General features: G+C 43.8%; 1 protein-coding gene across 1 annotated transcript in view; it reads left to right on the top strand.

Annotated features, from left to right (window-relative positions):
• USP30 (ubiquitin specific peptidase 30) overlaps window positions 1,770-14,656 on the top strand; it is a 53,718-nt gene continuing 40,831 nt past the window's right edge. The window contains 4 exon segments of the mRNA XM_001929284.6: window positions 1,770-2,003; window positions 5,028-5,137; window positions 6,190-6,372; window positions 12,889-12,992. Of these exon segments, the coding sequence (XP_001929319.2) occupies window positions 1,921-2,003; window positions 5,028-5,137; window positions 6,190-6,372; window positions 12,889-12,992 (480 nt within the window). The 5' untranslated portion in view covers window positions 1,770-1,920.

The raw sequence follows: 14,656 nt of genomic DNA, 5'->3' as shown, positions 1-14,656 counted from the left end.
AGATGTAGCTCAGATCCAGTGTTGCTGTGGTTGTGATATAGGCTGGCAGCTGTAGCTCTGATTGTACCGCTAGCCTGGGAACTTCCATATGCTGCGGGTGTGGCCAGAAAAAGAAAAAATATATAGTAAGCTATATTTATCTCATTCATAGACTCATGTCTGGAATATGTATTAATTCATTTACTTTCACTCAGTAAACCGTTGCTAAAATCCTACTATGGACAAGCACCCTGCTAAAGACTGAGGAGAGAGAAGAGATAAAATGGACAAAATTTCTGCCTTCATTGAGCTTATATTTTTGTTGAGGAAAACTGGCAATAAAAAATTATACCGTGGAGTTCCCTGGTGGCCTAGTAGGTTAAGGATCTGGCATTGTCACTACAGCAGGGTAGGTTCCATCCCTGGCCCAGGAACTTCCACATGCTGTGGGCAAGGCCAAAAAAAAATTATACCATATATGGCATGTCAGATGATGCTAAGTGCTGTGGGGGAAAATAAAGCAAAGAAAGGAGGTAGAAATACGAATGTGGAAGGGGGTTTATATGGTTGGGCAGGGAAAGTCATTTAACATATACAATATAATAGTTTTTAATGAAGTATGCACTTGTGTAACAACTCTGCAATCAAGATATAGAATGTTTCCATTACCCCAAAAGTTTGTCTCTGGCTCCAGACAACCACTCATCTGCTTTTATTACTCTAGATTAATTCGTATTTTTTAGAATTGATATAAACAGGAGCATAAAGTACATATTTTTTGTGTCTGGCTTCTTTCATTCAGCATGGCTTTGAGATTCATAAATGTTTTTGTGTTTTTCTAGTAGTGCTTCTTATTTATAACAGTAATATTCTATTGTATGGATACAACACATTTTATCTATCATTGATTCATGAACATTTTTGGATTTTCCAAATTTGGAGCTATTATGAATAAAGTAGCTGTGAACATTCAAATCTTTGTGTAGATTTACATTTTCATTTCTCTTGGATAAATAAATACTGAAGAATGAAATGGCTGGGTCATTGTGGTACATTATGTTTATCTCTATAGGAAATGGCCAGCTTTCCAAGTGTATGTATTATTTTACATTCCCATCAGTGATGTATGAGTGTTCCAGTTGCTCCAAATCCTCATCAACACATATCAACTCTGCAACTACTCTTATCACTTCCAAATGATCTCTATTTCTCTATCTCCGTGTTTTACCAAGGATAAAGTGCTTACTTCTGAATGTAAAGATGACTTTGGGTGATACATGAGATAAACATTTGTCCTATTTGAATGATCAAATACAGATACTTACTGTCATGGATATTAGAAAAATATTGTTTTTTCCAAATATGAAAACAATCTAAAAACATTAAAAATATTTATGTGATATAGGTAAAAAACGAAATGAAATAGTAAAAGTTATGTTTGGATATAACACACCCCCCCATTTAGGATGCTACACAAATAGCTGAAGCTTGTTAAAATGCAGATTCTTGAGTCTCACACTGATTATATTCTGATCCATTTGGCTTATAATAATAACTAACGGTGGCCAAGCCGTGATGCCGCTTTCACATCGAAAAAGAAAAATGACCCAGGGTCCATTCGGAAATAGGACATCTCTATTATGAACGGAGCCCGGGCAAAATTTGAAAACCAAGCAGCCCGGGACCACAGGGCCTTCCTCAGTAACCGACGCGGACGCCCGTTGCTAAGGGGGAAAAGGAAGAACAAGGTTGTGGTCCCTTTACTCTAGTCCTCCGGAAAGAACTACTTCCGGTTCTTCCGGGAGCCCGTCCTGCGGTCTACCCTCCCCGAAGGAGCTGGGACTTTGGCCGTGGGTTCCGCCGCCTCCGGAGCCCTCGAAGCCCTGGGTCCAGCCGCGGTGATATGGGCGGGGGCGGCGGCAGGCCTCCCGCGCAGCCGCGATGCTGAGCTCCCGGGCCGAGGCGGCGATGACCGCGGCGGACAGGGCCATCCAGCGCTTCCTGCGGACCGGGGCGGCGGTCAGGTGAGCTTTGGGGGGGCGGGGCGGCCGGGGAGGCCGAGACCAAGGTGCCCAAGCTGGCGTGTGACGGTCTTATCACGCCTCAGTCAGGGTCCCCAGGGCCGAGTGAGAATTTGGAGGTTTCTGCGTCCGGAAGGGTTGGAGGCCTAGGCCTTGAGGCGGAAGAGGCGACGAGCCTCCAGGGCCTGCAGATTCGGCAACGCTGATTTTGTCCGTACTCCTCGATTCCGCTGGCGCTCTCAGTTTTATCAGTGCCCCCTCTACCCACCTCCTTAGGCTGCCAGTGCCTCCTCCAATCCTGTCACTGTCCCCAGAACTTCCAGGGATCCTTCGGCTTGTCAAGGCCCCGAATTCTGTCAATGGCCCTCAGAGCTCTCAGCGCCTCACAGGCCTTCCAGGAAGCCTTCATCCTTCAGTATACCCCCAGTCCTTCTGAGCTCCCCAATCATGTCAGTTCCTGGCTTGCTCGGGTTCCCCAGTCTTGCCAGGCTCCTCAATCCTGCCATGGTTCTCACAACCCTGTAAAGTGCCCCGGGCTTACTAGCGGCCCCCCGCCCCCATTTTGTCAGTATGCCTATTTCTGTCACACACACACACACACCCAATTTTGCCAGGGATCCCTTAGTCTGTGTGGGTCCCTAATCTTATCTGTGACTCCTTATCTTGCAAGGGTCTCTAAACCAGTCAGGCTCACAGTCCTGTTAAGAACCCCCCCGCATTCCTGCTAGGACCTCCCAGTAGCATGGGCCCCCAGTACTGTCAGGGTCCTTATTTCCCTTCTCCTGCTCCAGGCTTTAGAACTGAGCACTGCAGCTCCCTAACCCCTGCCCCACCCCCACTGACCCTAAGTGACTGGGACCCTCCCTCTGGATCCAAAGCAGGTCTGAAGAGCTTATTATCCCAGAGCAGGAAAATCCTCTATGGTGATCATGTCCAAGGCCCCTATTCCTCTGATGGGAAATAGGCCAGGAAACGGCCTTGCCTGTGATCCTACAGCTGACCTGACAGCAGAGCTTTTTACTCCCAAGCCCTACTACTCTCCTTGTGTTGTGGGATTTCCAGTGTCACCACTGGCCCCTGGTTTTTTTATGCATGTCCTTCTTAGGACCTGGGCAAGACCTCTCTTCCATCCCCTTGACATTCTGACCTTCAGTTTCCCCATGAGCTTCGTGGGTTGAGGCACAGACTTGGCAGCCAAGCAGGAGTTCAGATCCACGTGGTCTTCCTTACTTTGACCAAGTTGGCTGCATCTCTTAGTTTCCTCAACTATAAAAATGGAGATGATAATAGAACCTACCTCCATGGGATTGTTTTGAGGGTGAGATACAGTTATCACAGTGCCTGGCATAGTGCACGCACCTTTAGGTATTAATGTTCAATTAGAGGATTTCAAAGCACTTGTAAAGGGCTTTAGAATTTCAATGAAGGTTTTTAACCTTTCCAGGCACTTTTGTGAATATACCTATTGTGTAAAAATCAGCACAAGGGATGCATTAAGAAATTTCGAGAATAACTTTCATGAGTGAAGCTGAGATTACAGTACTTAGTTGCAACAGCTAACATTTATTAAAGCTCTTACTGTGCACCCTATGCCTTAACACTTAATCAGTCTTCACAACCACTCTATAAGCTGAGTCTTGGAGTTCCTGCTGTGGCACAGCAGGTGAAGGATCTGGCGTTGCCACAGCTGTGACTCACATTTGATCCCTAGCCTGGGAACCTCCATATTCCATTGGACAGATGAGGAAGCTGAGGCTCCAAAGGTGAAACGGGGTAAGAGCATTTCAATGGGGTAAGGTGAAACAGGAAAGAGAGCAGAACCAGACTTGAACCAGATTATGCATTTCCACTTTCTGTACACATTCTCCTTACACTGCCGTGGGAGAATGAAGATTTATTTGGAATTCAGTCATCAGTTATGTATCACATCAGCCATGACATTGGGAAAATGTTGGTTGACATCAGTCAGTTACTGATATCACCAGACTCTTCCCTGAGTTATTGTGACTGAATTGAAATCAAAACAATGTTCACATGATCCGCATGTTGGGATAAGAATATATCACACGCACACACACACAAACACGTATCTAACACATATATACAAGTGTGTGTTGCACATTTATACATATGTACATATTTATGTTGTTTGCTTTATTTAGTGGAAATACATAGCTTGTATGAAGACAATGTTTTAAATTGCTGGTAAAGTTTATTTGTAGTAGAAGTATAACTTCATTGTTTGCCAAGCCTTAATTGAAGAAATCTGTAATTTCATAAGTATTTAGAGGATCTTTTATACTATTATATGCCTCCCCGCCCTTCCATTTGATAATCTAAAAGGTAAATGCATTTCTATGTTTTCCAGGTCCCAATCATTCAATAAATATGATCAAGAACATACTTGGTACCTTATCATGTGCCAGGCATGATCTAAACATTTGGAATATCTTAGTGTTTAAAATAGAGATCCCTGCCCTTAGGGACTTCACGTTTCAGTTGAGGAAGACTGAGAATAAATGTGGTGAATGAGTGAATGTAATGTTAGAAGGTGGCGAGTACTATAGTAAAAAGAAAAATGAGGACTGGGTGAAAAGGACCAGGAGTACAGGTTCCAGAAGTTTGTTGGAAGTGAAGGGGAGGGGAGGGAGTGAGCCAAGCAGTGGGACCTGGGGAAGAACATCCCAGGCAGAGGGAGCAGCAGTGCAAAGGCCCTGGGGTAGGAGTGTGGCTGGCACAGTGGCCGCTGTGGTGGCAGAGGGGGAGGCAGAGCAGGAGGAAAGCCTAGGCTTCTCTGAGTGAGATGGGCCTCTGGGGAGGTTGCTCTGACTTAGGTTTGAAATCCTAATGTCCGAATGTGCTGATTTTCAAGACATAATCCTACATCGTGTATTACTTTAACTTGGAAGTCTGGAATTTGGCAGGCCAGTGGCTTCTGATGCAGTGTTATTTCTGTGTACCTGCACCTCTATGCACATATATTGCAATGGTGATGAGAGAAGACAGTAAACTTATTTTCTTTTTTAGATACAAAGTCATGAAGAACTGGGGTGTTATAGGTGGAATTGCTGCTGCCCTGGCAGCAGGAATATATGTTATTTGGGGCCCCATTACGGAGAGAAAGAAGAGGAGAAAAGGTAAGAAGGAGGCTTTGGTATCATGTTCCGTAGATGAAAAATGAGTACAAAAAGGGAGGGCGTTTTTGGCTGTCTTATATCCTCGGTTTTGTGGATAGTACTTTCTTTTAAACAGAAGTTGATTTTAATGACTCATTATTTTATACCCTGTAGTTAAAAGATTTATATTTCACCCCTTCTAAGGTCTTGAGTTTGAGACATGCTCTGTAGTGAGAAATTTCAAGTGGCTTAATTGTTCTAAGTGTTCTCATCAAGATGACCATTGTGTTTCTCAGCAGTACAGCTGACAGACTGTGTGATGCATTTGTGCTTTCACTAAATAGCTGTCAGTCACTAGTAAATGTTTCAAGTTCGTTTCTTCGTTAACACAGAAATTTATTTCCTTGTTTTTTAAATGCCCCCTTTTGCAAGTGTTGCTCTGCTTATATTAAAATTCAGCCAAAACAAAGAAACACCTAAAAGATACAGCAAAATGGTGATCATTGTTAAATCTGGGGATGGTTGTAATGGGGATTGATTATATATCCACTTTTCTTTTGTGTATTTTTTTTTAAATTTCAGTGGAAGAGAGAAAAATGTCAGATTTTGTTGATCTCTCTGCAGAAAGACTGATCAGAATGGCAGTAGTGGTGTCTTTCCCACTGATTATAAGAACTAAGTCATTGTCCTGGGGAGTAAGAACAGAACGTTGTTTTCTTCTGTTGAGAAACACTGCTTTCTTAACAAAGGAGAGTGAGGGAGAGGGAGAGGGAGGGAGAGGGAGGAAGAGAGAGGTTACCAAGTGTTTCTGTACATTCAGTGTAAGCCAGGCTGTGCCAGACACTCTGGTAAGTTTCCAAAGTCACACATGGCCCCGTGGCAGACAGTCTCCTGAAGGAGCAGCCCGCCGGGACAGAATGCCTGGGCCCCTGATTGCTGTGGATGAGGACCTTCTGAGATTGGGGTTTCCAGGCCAAGGCTACAGTGCAGGAGCTCTGGGGCCCAAACGGGAGAGGAAAAAAAGAGCTAGTCCAAGGTGGCGAGCTGTTCCCCTCTTCCCCTCACTTTCGTAGGGCTTGTGCCTGGCCTTGTCAACTTGGGGAACACCTGCTTCATGAACTCTCTGCTGCAAGGCTTGTCAGCCTGCCCCACTTTCATCAAGTGGCTGGAAGAATTCACCACCCAGTACACCAGGGATCAGAAGGAGCCCCCCCAGCACCAGTACTTATCCTTGACCCTGTTGCACCTCCTGAAAGGTATTGTTGCAAATGTAAAGGGGGTCGGGTGCCTTTTCAGAGCAGCAACCCAGACAGCGGGCAGAGGGTTAATAGCTTTCCTGTAGAAAAATATTGTATAGATCATTATGAAAAATAAAACACTAAGGGCCCAAGAGGTACAAATAGATATTTTTTTTTTCTTTTCCCACTGTACAGCAAGGGGGTCAGGTTATCCTTAGATGTATACATTGCAGTTACAGTTTTTTCCCCCACCCTTTCTTCTGTTGCGACATGAGTATCACAAATAGGTATTTTTTTAAATGAAAGATGTAATCATTTATTGGAAGAATTGTCAGTTTAGTAACAATGTTTTAGGGAAGAAAAACAATCCACTGCCACTTAATCGTTTTGGTTGTAGGAAGTACTGTAGTTTCAAAAACATTAAAGTTTTTTAAAAAATGTATTTTAGTCTAGAAAATGGGATAATTTTCAAAAGAAGCAATACAAATTGTATTTATATAGATACAGTGTGTATCTAACAAAACATGAGAAATACTCAAATAGTCAATCTGGCCATCATGAAAGAAATACAAATAACATACCGGTGAGGTAGCATTTTTTGGCCTGTCAGCAAAGGGTGAGAAACAGATCCACAGTCCTGACCAGCTGTTGGGCTACACATTCCTACATGCTGCGGGTGATGTAACTTGGGGCAGCCTTTCTGGAAAGAATTTTGGGATCAAAATGCCCAGCATCATTTGACCTAGTAATTCAGTGGACTGTGATTTACATTAGCCTGAAATGGAGTTCTCAGGGCAGGCACTTTGGGAATGGCCAAATACTTGTCCCAAGGTTGGAGAGTCAAAGAATATGTGGGCAGGGTTAAAGTTTTAAGGAGTAAGCAGTCTAATTTCATTTTATAGCATGTTTTTTGACTGTGGAACTGATTTTTCCCCCATAATGTGTGGACAACCTCTTTCCCTACCCGCCCCCTTCACAGATACCAAAATCTGCAGATGCTAAAATTCTATAGTATTTGCATGTAACCTATGCCCATCATCCCATAAACTTTGAATCATCTCTGCATTACTCACTATACCTGATACAGTGTAAATGCTATGTAAATAATTGCTGGTGTCCGGCAGATTCAATTTTTGCTTTGGGGAACTTTCTGGAATTTTTTTTTCCTGAGTATTTTCAATCCTTAGTTGGTTGAATCTAAGGATATGGAGCCAGGGGATAAGGGTTGCCAATTCTGCATGCAGAGATTTCCAGCACCTGGTTGTGATGGGAGGGAAAGGAAAGAATATGGTATCCAGCAGAGAATGGTTAAGCTCTTGGTGGAATGTTACACAGCCACTAAGAAACATCTTTATGAATATGAAGTGTTCTTGTTTTTAATTTGGAAGAGGGCATTGGCTATAACTATTAAAGTTTAAAAGAGTAGGATGTAGGGAGTTCCCGTGTGGCATAGCAGGTTAAGGATCTGACATTGTCACCACAGTGGCCCAGGTTACTGCCATGGCATGGGTTTCATTCCTGGCCCAGGAACTTCCACATGCCATGGGTGTGGCCAAAAAAAAAAAAAAAGTGGGGGATAGGCTACAAAATATGATTTGACTTTAGCAAATCAAAAATTTCCACAGATAGGAGTTCCCACTGTGGGATTAGCAGGGTCTCTATAACGCTGGAATGCAGGTTCAATCCTGGCATGATAGGTTAAGGATCCGGTGTTGCAGCTGTGGCAGAGGTTGCAGCTGCAATTCAGATTCGATCCTGGTCCAGGAACTACATATCTCAAAGGATGGCCAAAAAGGAAAAAGAAAAAAAAAATTCCACAGATAAAGGCTGCACAGAAAAAGACCAAAATGTTAGCTGTGACTGTTTTGGTCTGGTGCAAATGATAGTTTAAAAATGTGAAAGAGGGAGTTCCCTTCGTGGCTCAGTAGTTAACAAACCTGACTAGGATCCATGAGTATGTGCGTGTGATCCCTGGCCTCGCTCAGTGGGTGAAGGATCGGAGTTGCCTTGGGCTGTGATGTTGGTCACAGACGTGGCTCAGATCCTGTGTTACTGTGGCTGTGGTGTAGGCCAGCAGCTGTAGTTCCCATTGGACCCTTAGCCTGGGAACTTCCATATGCCATGAGTATGGCCCTAAAAAGCAAAAAAGCAAAAAGAAAAGCTGTACTTCTGAAACTTTCAGCACTAATCGTGTATTACTCCCCAGTCAGAAAAAAAAAAAAAAAAAAAAAAGGATTTTAAAAACTCAGCTAGGAATTCCCATTGTGGCTCTGAGAAAACCAATCCAGCTAGGATCCATGAGGATATGGGTTCAATCACTGGCTTCACTCAGTGGGTTAAGGATCTGGCATTGCCTTGACCTGTGGTATAGGTTGTAGACTCGACTCAGATCTGGCACTGCTGTGGCTGTGGTGTCGGCCAGCAGCTGCAGCTCCCATTCGACCCCCAGCCTGGGAACCTCCACATGCTGTAGGTGCAGTCCTGAAGAGCAAAATAACAAAAACAACAATGAAAAACAAACAAAACCCTCATCTAAATACTGCTTCACTGAGGTGTTTTCCCATAGGATCTCGGCTTGACATAGGAACTTTTAGGAAAAGCAAGGTTTGCTCTTCTGTATAAGAGACTTGAAAATAATTTCTTTTACTGCCCTGTTTAAAGAAGAAAACAAAACATTCCAAAGACTGTGTGAAGAATGACGTGTCCTCCAAGGTATCATAACATAGGGTTAGATGTGGTCCTGTGAGGTTGTGACACTTCTCTCTACTTTTCACACATGGGACCTGGTGCTGGGAAGCAGAGCCATCTCAGGCAGCTGTGCCTAGAATATATCCTCCCGACTCTACCTCTGCTTCTCAGGATTTTTTTTTTTTTTTTTTTTTTTTGGTCTTTTTAGGGTCATACTCGTGGCATATGGAGGTTCCCAGTCTAGGGGTCAATTCAGAACTGTAGCCACTGGGCTGTGCCACAGCCACAGCAACGAGGGATCTGAGCCATGTCTACTACCTACACCACAGCTCACAGTGACACCAGATCCTTAACCCACTGAGCGAGGCCAGGGATTGAACCTGTGACCTCATGGGTACTAGACAGATTCATTCCCGATGATGGGAACTCCAGGATCTTTTATTTACTTGGTTTTTAGAAATAATTTTTTTTCTTTGTCTTTGTAGGGCCACAGCCAAGGCACATGGAAGTTCCCAGACTAGGAGTCAAATTTGAGCTGCACCTGCCAGCCTACGCCACAGCCGCAGCAATGCGGGATCTGAGCCGTGTCTGCAGTATACACCACAGCTCATGGCAGTGCTGGATCGTTAACCCACTGAGCGAGGCCAGGGATCGAACCCCTGTCCTCATGGATACTAGTCGGGTTTGTTACCACTGAGCCACAACTGGAACTCTGAAATAGTTTTTAATTATATAAGTAATGCAAGGGTAAATTCTCCTTGTAAGAAATTAAAGCATTACAGACAAGGTTCAGTTCTCTTTTTCCCTACCTGAATCCTGCTCCCTCTGCTTCCTTTCCCAAAGTAAAAGATAAGTGTATCCTTCCAGACCATTTTCTGTGCATTTAACTATGTTTTGAAAAACCCATAGAAATTATATATTGTTTTGTTTTTCTTTTTAGGGCTGTACCTGTGGCATATGGAAGTTCTCAGGCTCAGGGTCAAATCAGAGCTTGCAGCTGCCAGCCTACGCCACAGCCACACAACACCATATTCTGAGCCGCATCTATGACCCACACCACAGCTCATGCCAATACCAGATCCTTAACCCACTGAGTGAGGCCAGGGATTGAACGGAGACTATGTCAGGTCCTTAACCCCCTGAGCCGCAACAGGAACTCCATTGTTTCGTTTTGTTTTTTCATGACCAAATAACAAAATAAGGCATTAGAGAAATGGCCATTTCAATACATGGAGCTCTACCTCATTCATCTTTTTTTTTTGGTGAGTTTACTGGTCTTATGTATTTTGTCTTCTGTGAACTAACTGCTAGGTCATATCCTTTGCTCATTCAAAAAAATGTGGTAAAATATTCATAACATAAAATCTGCCATCATAACCATTTTCAAGTAAACAGTTCTGTGTTATCAAATACATTCACATTGTTGTGCAGCTGTCACCACTCTTCATCTCCAGAACTGTTTTTATCTTCCCATCTTGAGACTCTGTATCCATTAAACAGTAGCTCCTCATTTTCCACCACCCCCAGATCCTGCTAACCGCAGTTCTACTTTCTGTCTCTATAAGTTGGGCTATATGTATCTGATTTAAGTGGAGACATATAATTTTTGTCCTTTTTTGTCTGGTTTGTTTCCCTTAGCACAATGCCCTCGAGGTTCATCCACACTGTCAGAATTTCATTCCTTTTAAATAAGAGTAACATTACATTGTGTGTGTGTGTGTGTGTGTGTGTACGTGTATACATACACACCACATTTTGTTTATCCTTGCATGTCAGTGGACGTTTTGGTTGTTTGAGCTTTTGGCCATTGTGAAAAATGGACATTGGTGTATGCATGTCTATTCAAGCTCCCGCTTTTAATTTTGGGGGCTGTATACCCAGGAGTGGAACTGCTAGATCAGACGGTAGTTCTGTTTCATATTTTGAGGACTCACCAGACCGCTCTTCATTCCCACCAGCCGTGCACCAGTGTTCCGGTTCTCCACATCCTCACCAGCACTTGTTATTGTCTGTCTTTTTGATAATAGTCATCTTACTGGGTGTGAATGTGATGTCTCATTGTGGTCTTGACTTGCATTTCTCTAATCGTAAGTCATGTTGAGCATTTTTTCATGTTGGCCATTTCTGTTTTTTTTTTTTTTTTTTTTAAATTAAATGTCTGTTAAGCTCTTTCATCCATTTCTGAATTTGGTTTTCTGTGTTTCTGTTGTTGAGTTTTAGGAATTTCTTACATGTTCTGGTTATCAATCCCTTATCAGATATGTGATTTGCAAACCTCATGCACTTTTACAGCTGCACAGCCTCCATACTATCAAGACACCCTGGTGTATGTAGCCATCTGCTTCCAGTGCCTTATCTGGATAAACAGGCTCCCATGCCCGTCATGCACACAAGCATGTCTTTCCCAGAGGTAGACCCTGAGAGAGTCAATTTCCTGGACTGTGGGATGTGAAAATTAGAAGATGTTGCCACATTGCTGCATAGCATTTTAGGCAAAAATGGGCTGAAGCTGACATTCACGTTTTTCTCGGGACGGAAAAAGTTAACAGATGGGCTTCCCCGGGGGAGTAGGAGGAAGAAGGAAGATAGAGTACCTTCCCTTCTTCCTGGAGGGTGAAGGTCTGACCCCACAATAGATTTACACTGATCAACCAAACCTCCTCAGCACTCTTACTGGCTGCTAAGGCTGCTGCTTCTTCACAGGTCAGCACCCAAATCACCAACCATGTTCCATCAGGGGTGGGGGTGGCAGTGTTTAGACCCTCCAGAGCCAGAGCCGAAAGTATTCAAAGCCATCTCTCAAGTTGGCTGACTGCAAATCGGAGAGAAAAACAAGCTGGCTTAGTTAATCTGGAGAGTCATTGAACGCCTAGAAACTGTGTTGAGATGGCAGGCCCCTGTGTTTTTATCTCATCTGTACGACAGTGCTGGTTTAGTGTAAACTAGTGGTCTGTAATAATGTGCCATGGGAAGGAAGGTGGTCAGGATCAGAATCAGGAATCAGTAGACTATAGCCCTTGGGCCAGATTTTGCCCACCACATGTGTTTGTGAATAAAGTTTTATTGACACACAGCCATGCCCATTTCGTTACAGATAATATACGTGATATGTACTATTACAAATTACCTATCATCTATGACTGCTTTTGTGCTACCGTGGCAGAGTTGAGTAGTTACTGCAGGGACCTGCAAAGCCTAAAATGTTTACTAGCTGACCCTTTACTGAAAAAATTTGCCAACCCCTGATCTAGTTGTAATTGTAATATAAGTTCATAAGCCCCTCAAGCTTTTATTTTTTGTTTATGAGGCTTGATTCTACTTTGACTAAAAAGCGAGTCACTCAAAGGACCCTTTGAGGCTGCCTCATAGAGATGGATGCTTTACAGTGATGATCAGAAACTCAGATGCACACAAATCCAAGTGAAGGCCTTATGGAGAGAGTGGCCATGGGAGAGAGTCTCGAGGGGGTTAGGCAGTGAGAGTAGGGTTGGGCAGATGGTATTTCAGGTCCCTCCTATCCCTCAGAGTTGTGAGTTGAAATAATTTTATTAAATATGAATCTTGCAAGAATAAATGTATATTGATGATTCACATATCTGAAAGTCAGTTACTTTGTTTACATGCTGCAGCCTCATGGAAAATTACATTCATTCAACAAACACAAAGCGTCTAGTAGCATACTAAGCACTGGGTAAGGCTACAAGGAAGAATAATGAAAGAGATATGATTCCAAGGTGAATTTTACAGTCCTTACATTTTTAATTGGCTTTGACATGTGCTGTGCTGGTTTTCCGGTTAGTTGTCGTGCTGGTTCACTTAAAATTGTACTCCCTTTCCTGTTTCCAGCTTTATCCTGCCAGGAAGTCACTGACGAGGAGGTCTTGGATGCAAGCTGCTTGTTGGACGTCTTAAGAATGTACAGATGGCAGATCTCGTCGTTTGAAGAACAGGTGAGCACAATGTTCAAAACAGGTTTCCATGGAGAATCCTTCTCACTAAAGAGCCGGGGCATGAGCTTGCAATGATGGCTGGGAAACAGCTGCATTCATGCAGCAGGAAGAATAAATGCCAGCATTGACCTTGCTGTTGCCCAGCCTGCGGGGACACTCCTGTGATGTTTTATTTTATTTTATTTTTATCCTTTTAGGGCCGCACCCGAGGCATATGCAAGTTCCCAGGCTAGGAGAGCTGCAGCTGTCTACCTGCGCCACAGCCACTTAGAATCAGAGCTATGTCTTCCACCTTCACCACAGCTCACAGCAACACCAGATCCTTAACCCACTGAGCGATGTCAGGGATTGAACCTGCGTCCTCATGGATACTAGTTGGGTTCATTAACCACCGAGCCACAACGGGAACTTCTCCTATGACATTTTAGACAGCCTTGGTGCTCTGGGACCAGATCGTGAGCTTTACTCCCACTCTCACCATCAGGGGTGATAGAAGGTTCACAGGATAGGGCATGAGCACACAGTTGCCGAAGAGCGAAAATCTTTTTAGTTCTCGAGTGACTTTACGTTTCAGTGGATGTTGGGGACATCTTTAGATAGAGGCAGGTGGCTTTATCTTAGAGGCTCAGAGGTTCCGGTAAGACCCTCTTTTAGGTTACACCTTCAAAAAAAAAAAAAAAAAAAAACAGTCTTCAGAGGCTGGCTTGAAGTGGCCCCAGACCTGGGGCAGCTGTCACATGCAGCCCCCAGGCCTTCCTCCAGCCACTCCCACCCCTGTTCCCATGACTGTCGCTTCACTATCTTTGGTACTGGCCACCTTCCTCTTCCCCAGAGGCTGACACTGGGGCCAAGAGAATGAAGTTCTAGGGGCCACAAATGTAGCTTCCATTGGTGCCCTTCTGGTAGTACATCCTCCTCAATGCATTTCTAGGCTGGCCCTGGCCAGCTTTGTGTCAGCTGCTACTGCCTCCACCTTCTGGCCACTGGCCCAGAGCCATTGGGCTTCCCAGACTGGGGCTGAAGTGAGAGGCATTTAAAAACTCAGGAAAGTGGAGTGGGAAATCTTTCTTGCTTCCCTGATCTTCAAAGATGACTTATTTCCACTTAATTAATTAATTTATTCGCTTTTTTTTTTTTCCTTAGGGCCACACCTGAGGCCTATGGAAATTCCCAGGCTAGGGGTCTAATCGGAGCTACAGCTGCCGGCCTGCGCCACAGCCACAGCAACGCCTGATCCAAGCTTTGTCTGTGACCTACACCACAGCTCACGGCAACGCCAGATGCTTAACCCACTGAGTGAGGCCAGGGATCAAACCCGCATCCTCATGGATGCTAGTTGGATTCTTTTCCAGTGTGCCACAACAGGAACTCCGACCTGTTTCCACTTTAATCTAAAGCCAAGTGTGTGCTACTTTTTAAACATGATGTTGATGGTATCTATACTTTCTTACAGTGCTTCTTGATTAATCCATTATATGTTGAAATTTTTTTCCATTTAGAAAGTACTTTTTTAATCCCTGTCTGGTAACTGGAACTATTTAGCTGCCTTTTACATTTCTCTAAACTGAGAGAGTGGGACTGAGCTTTAGTCTTTAAGAACATCAATACCTGTTGACTGAAAAAAATGCACAGCCTAAAGGTTGAGAATTAGGTTTTATTCTGCA

Source organism: Sus scrofa, chromosome 14 (assembly GCF_000003025.6).
Source record: "Sus scrofa isolate TJ Tabasco breed Duroc chromosome 14, Sscrofa11.1, whole genome shotgun sequence".
Taxonomy (NCBI): Eukaryota; Metazoa; Chordata; class Mammalia; order Artiodactyla; family Suidae; genus Sus; species Sus scrofa.
The sequence above is the reverse complement of the archived record's forward strand: the minus strand, read 5'-3'. Positions and strand labels throughout refer to the sequence as shown.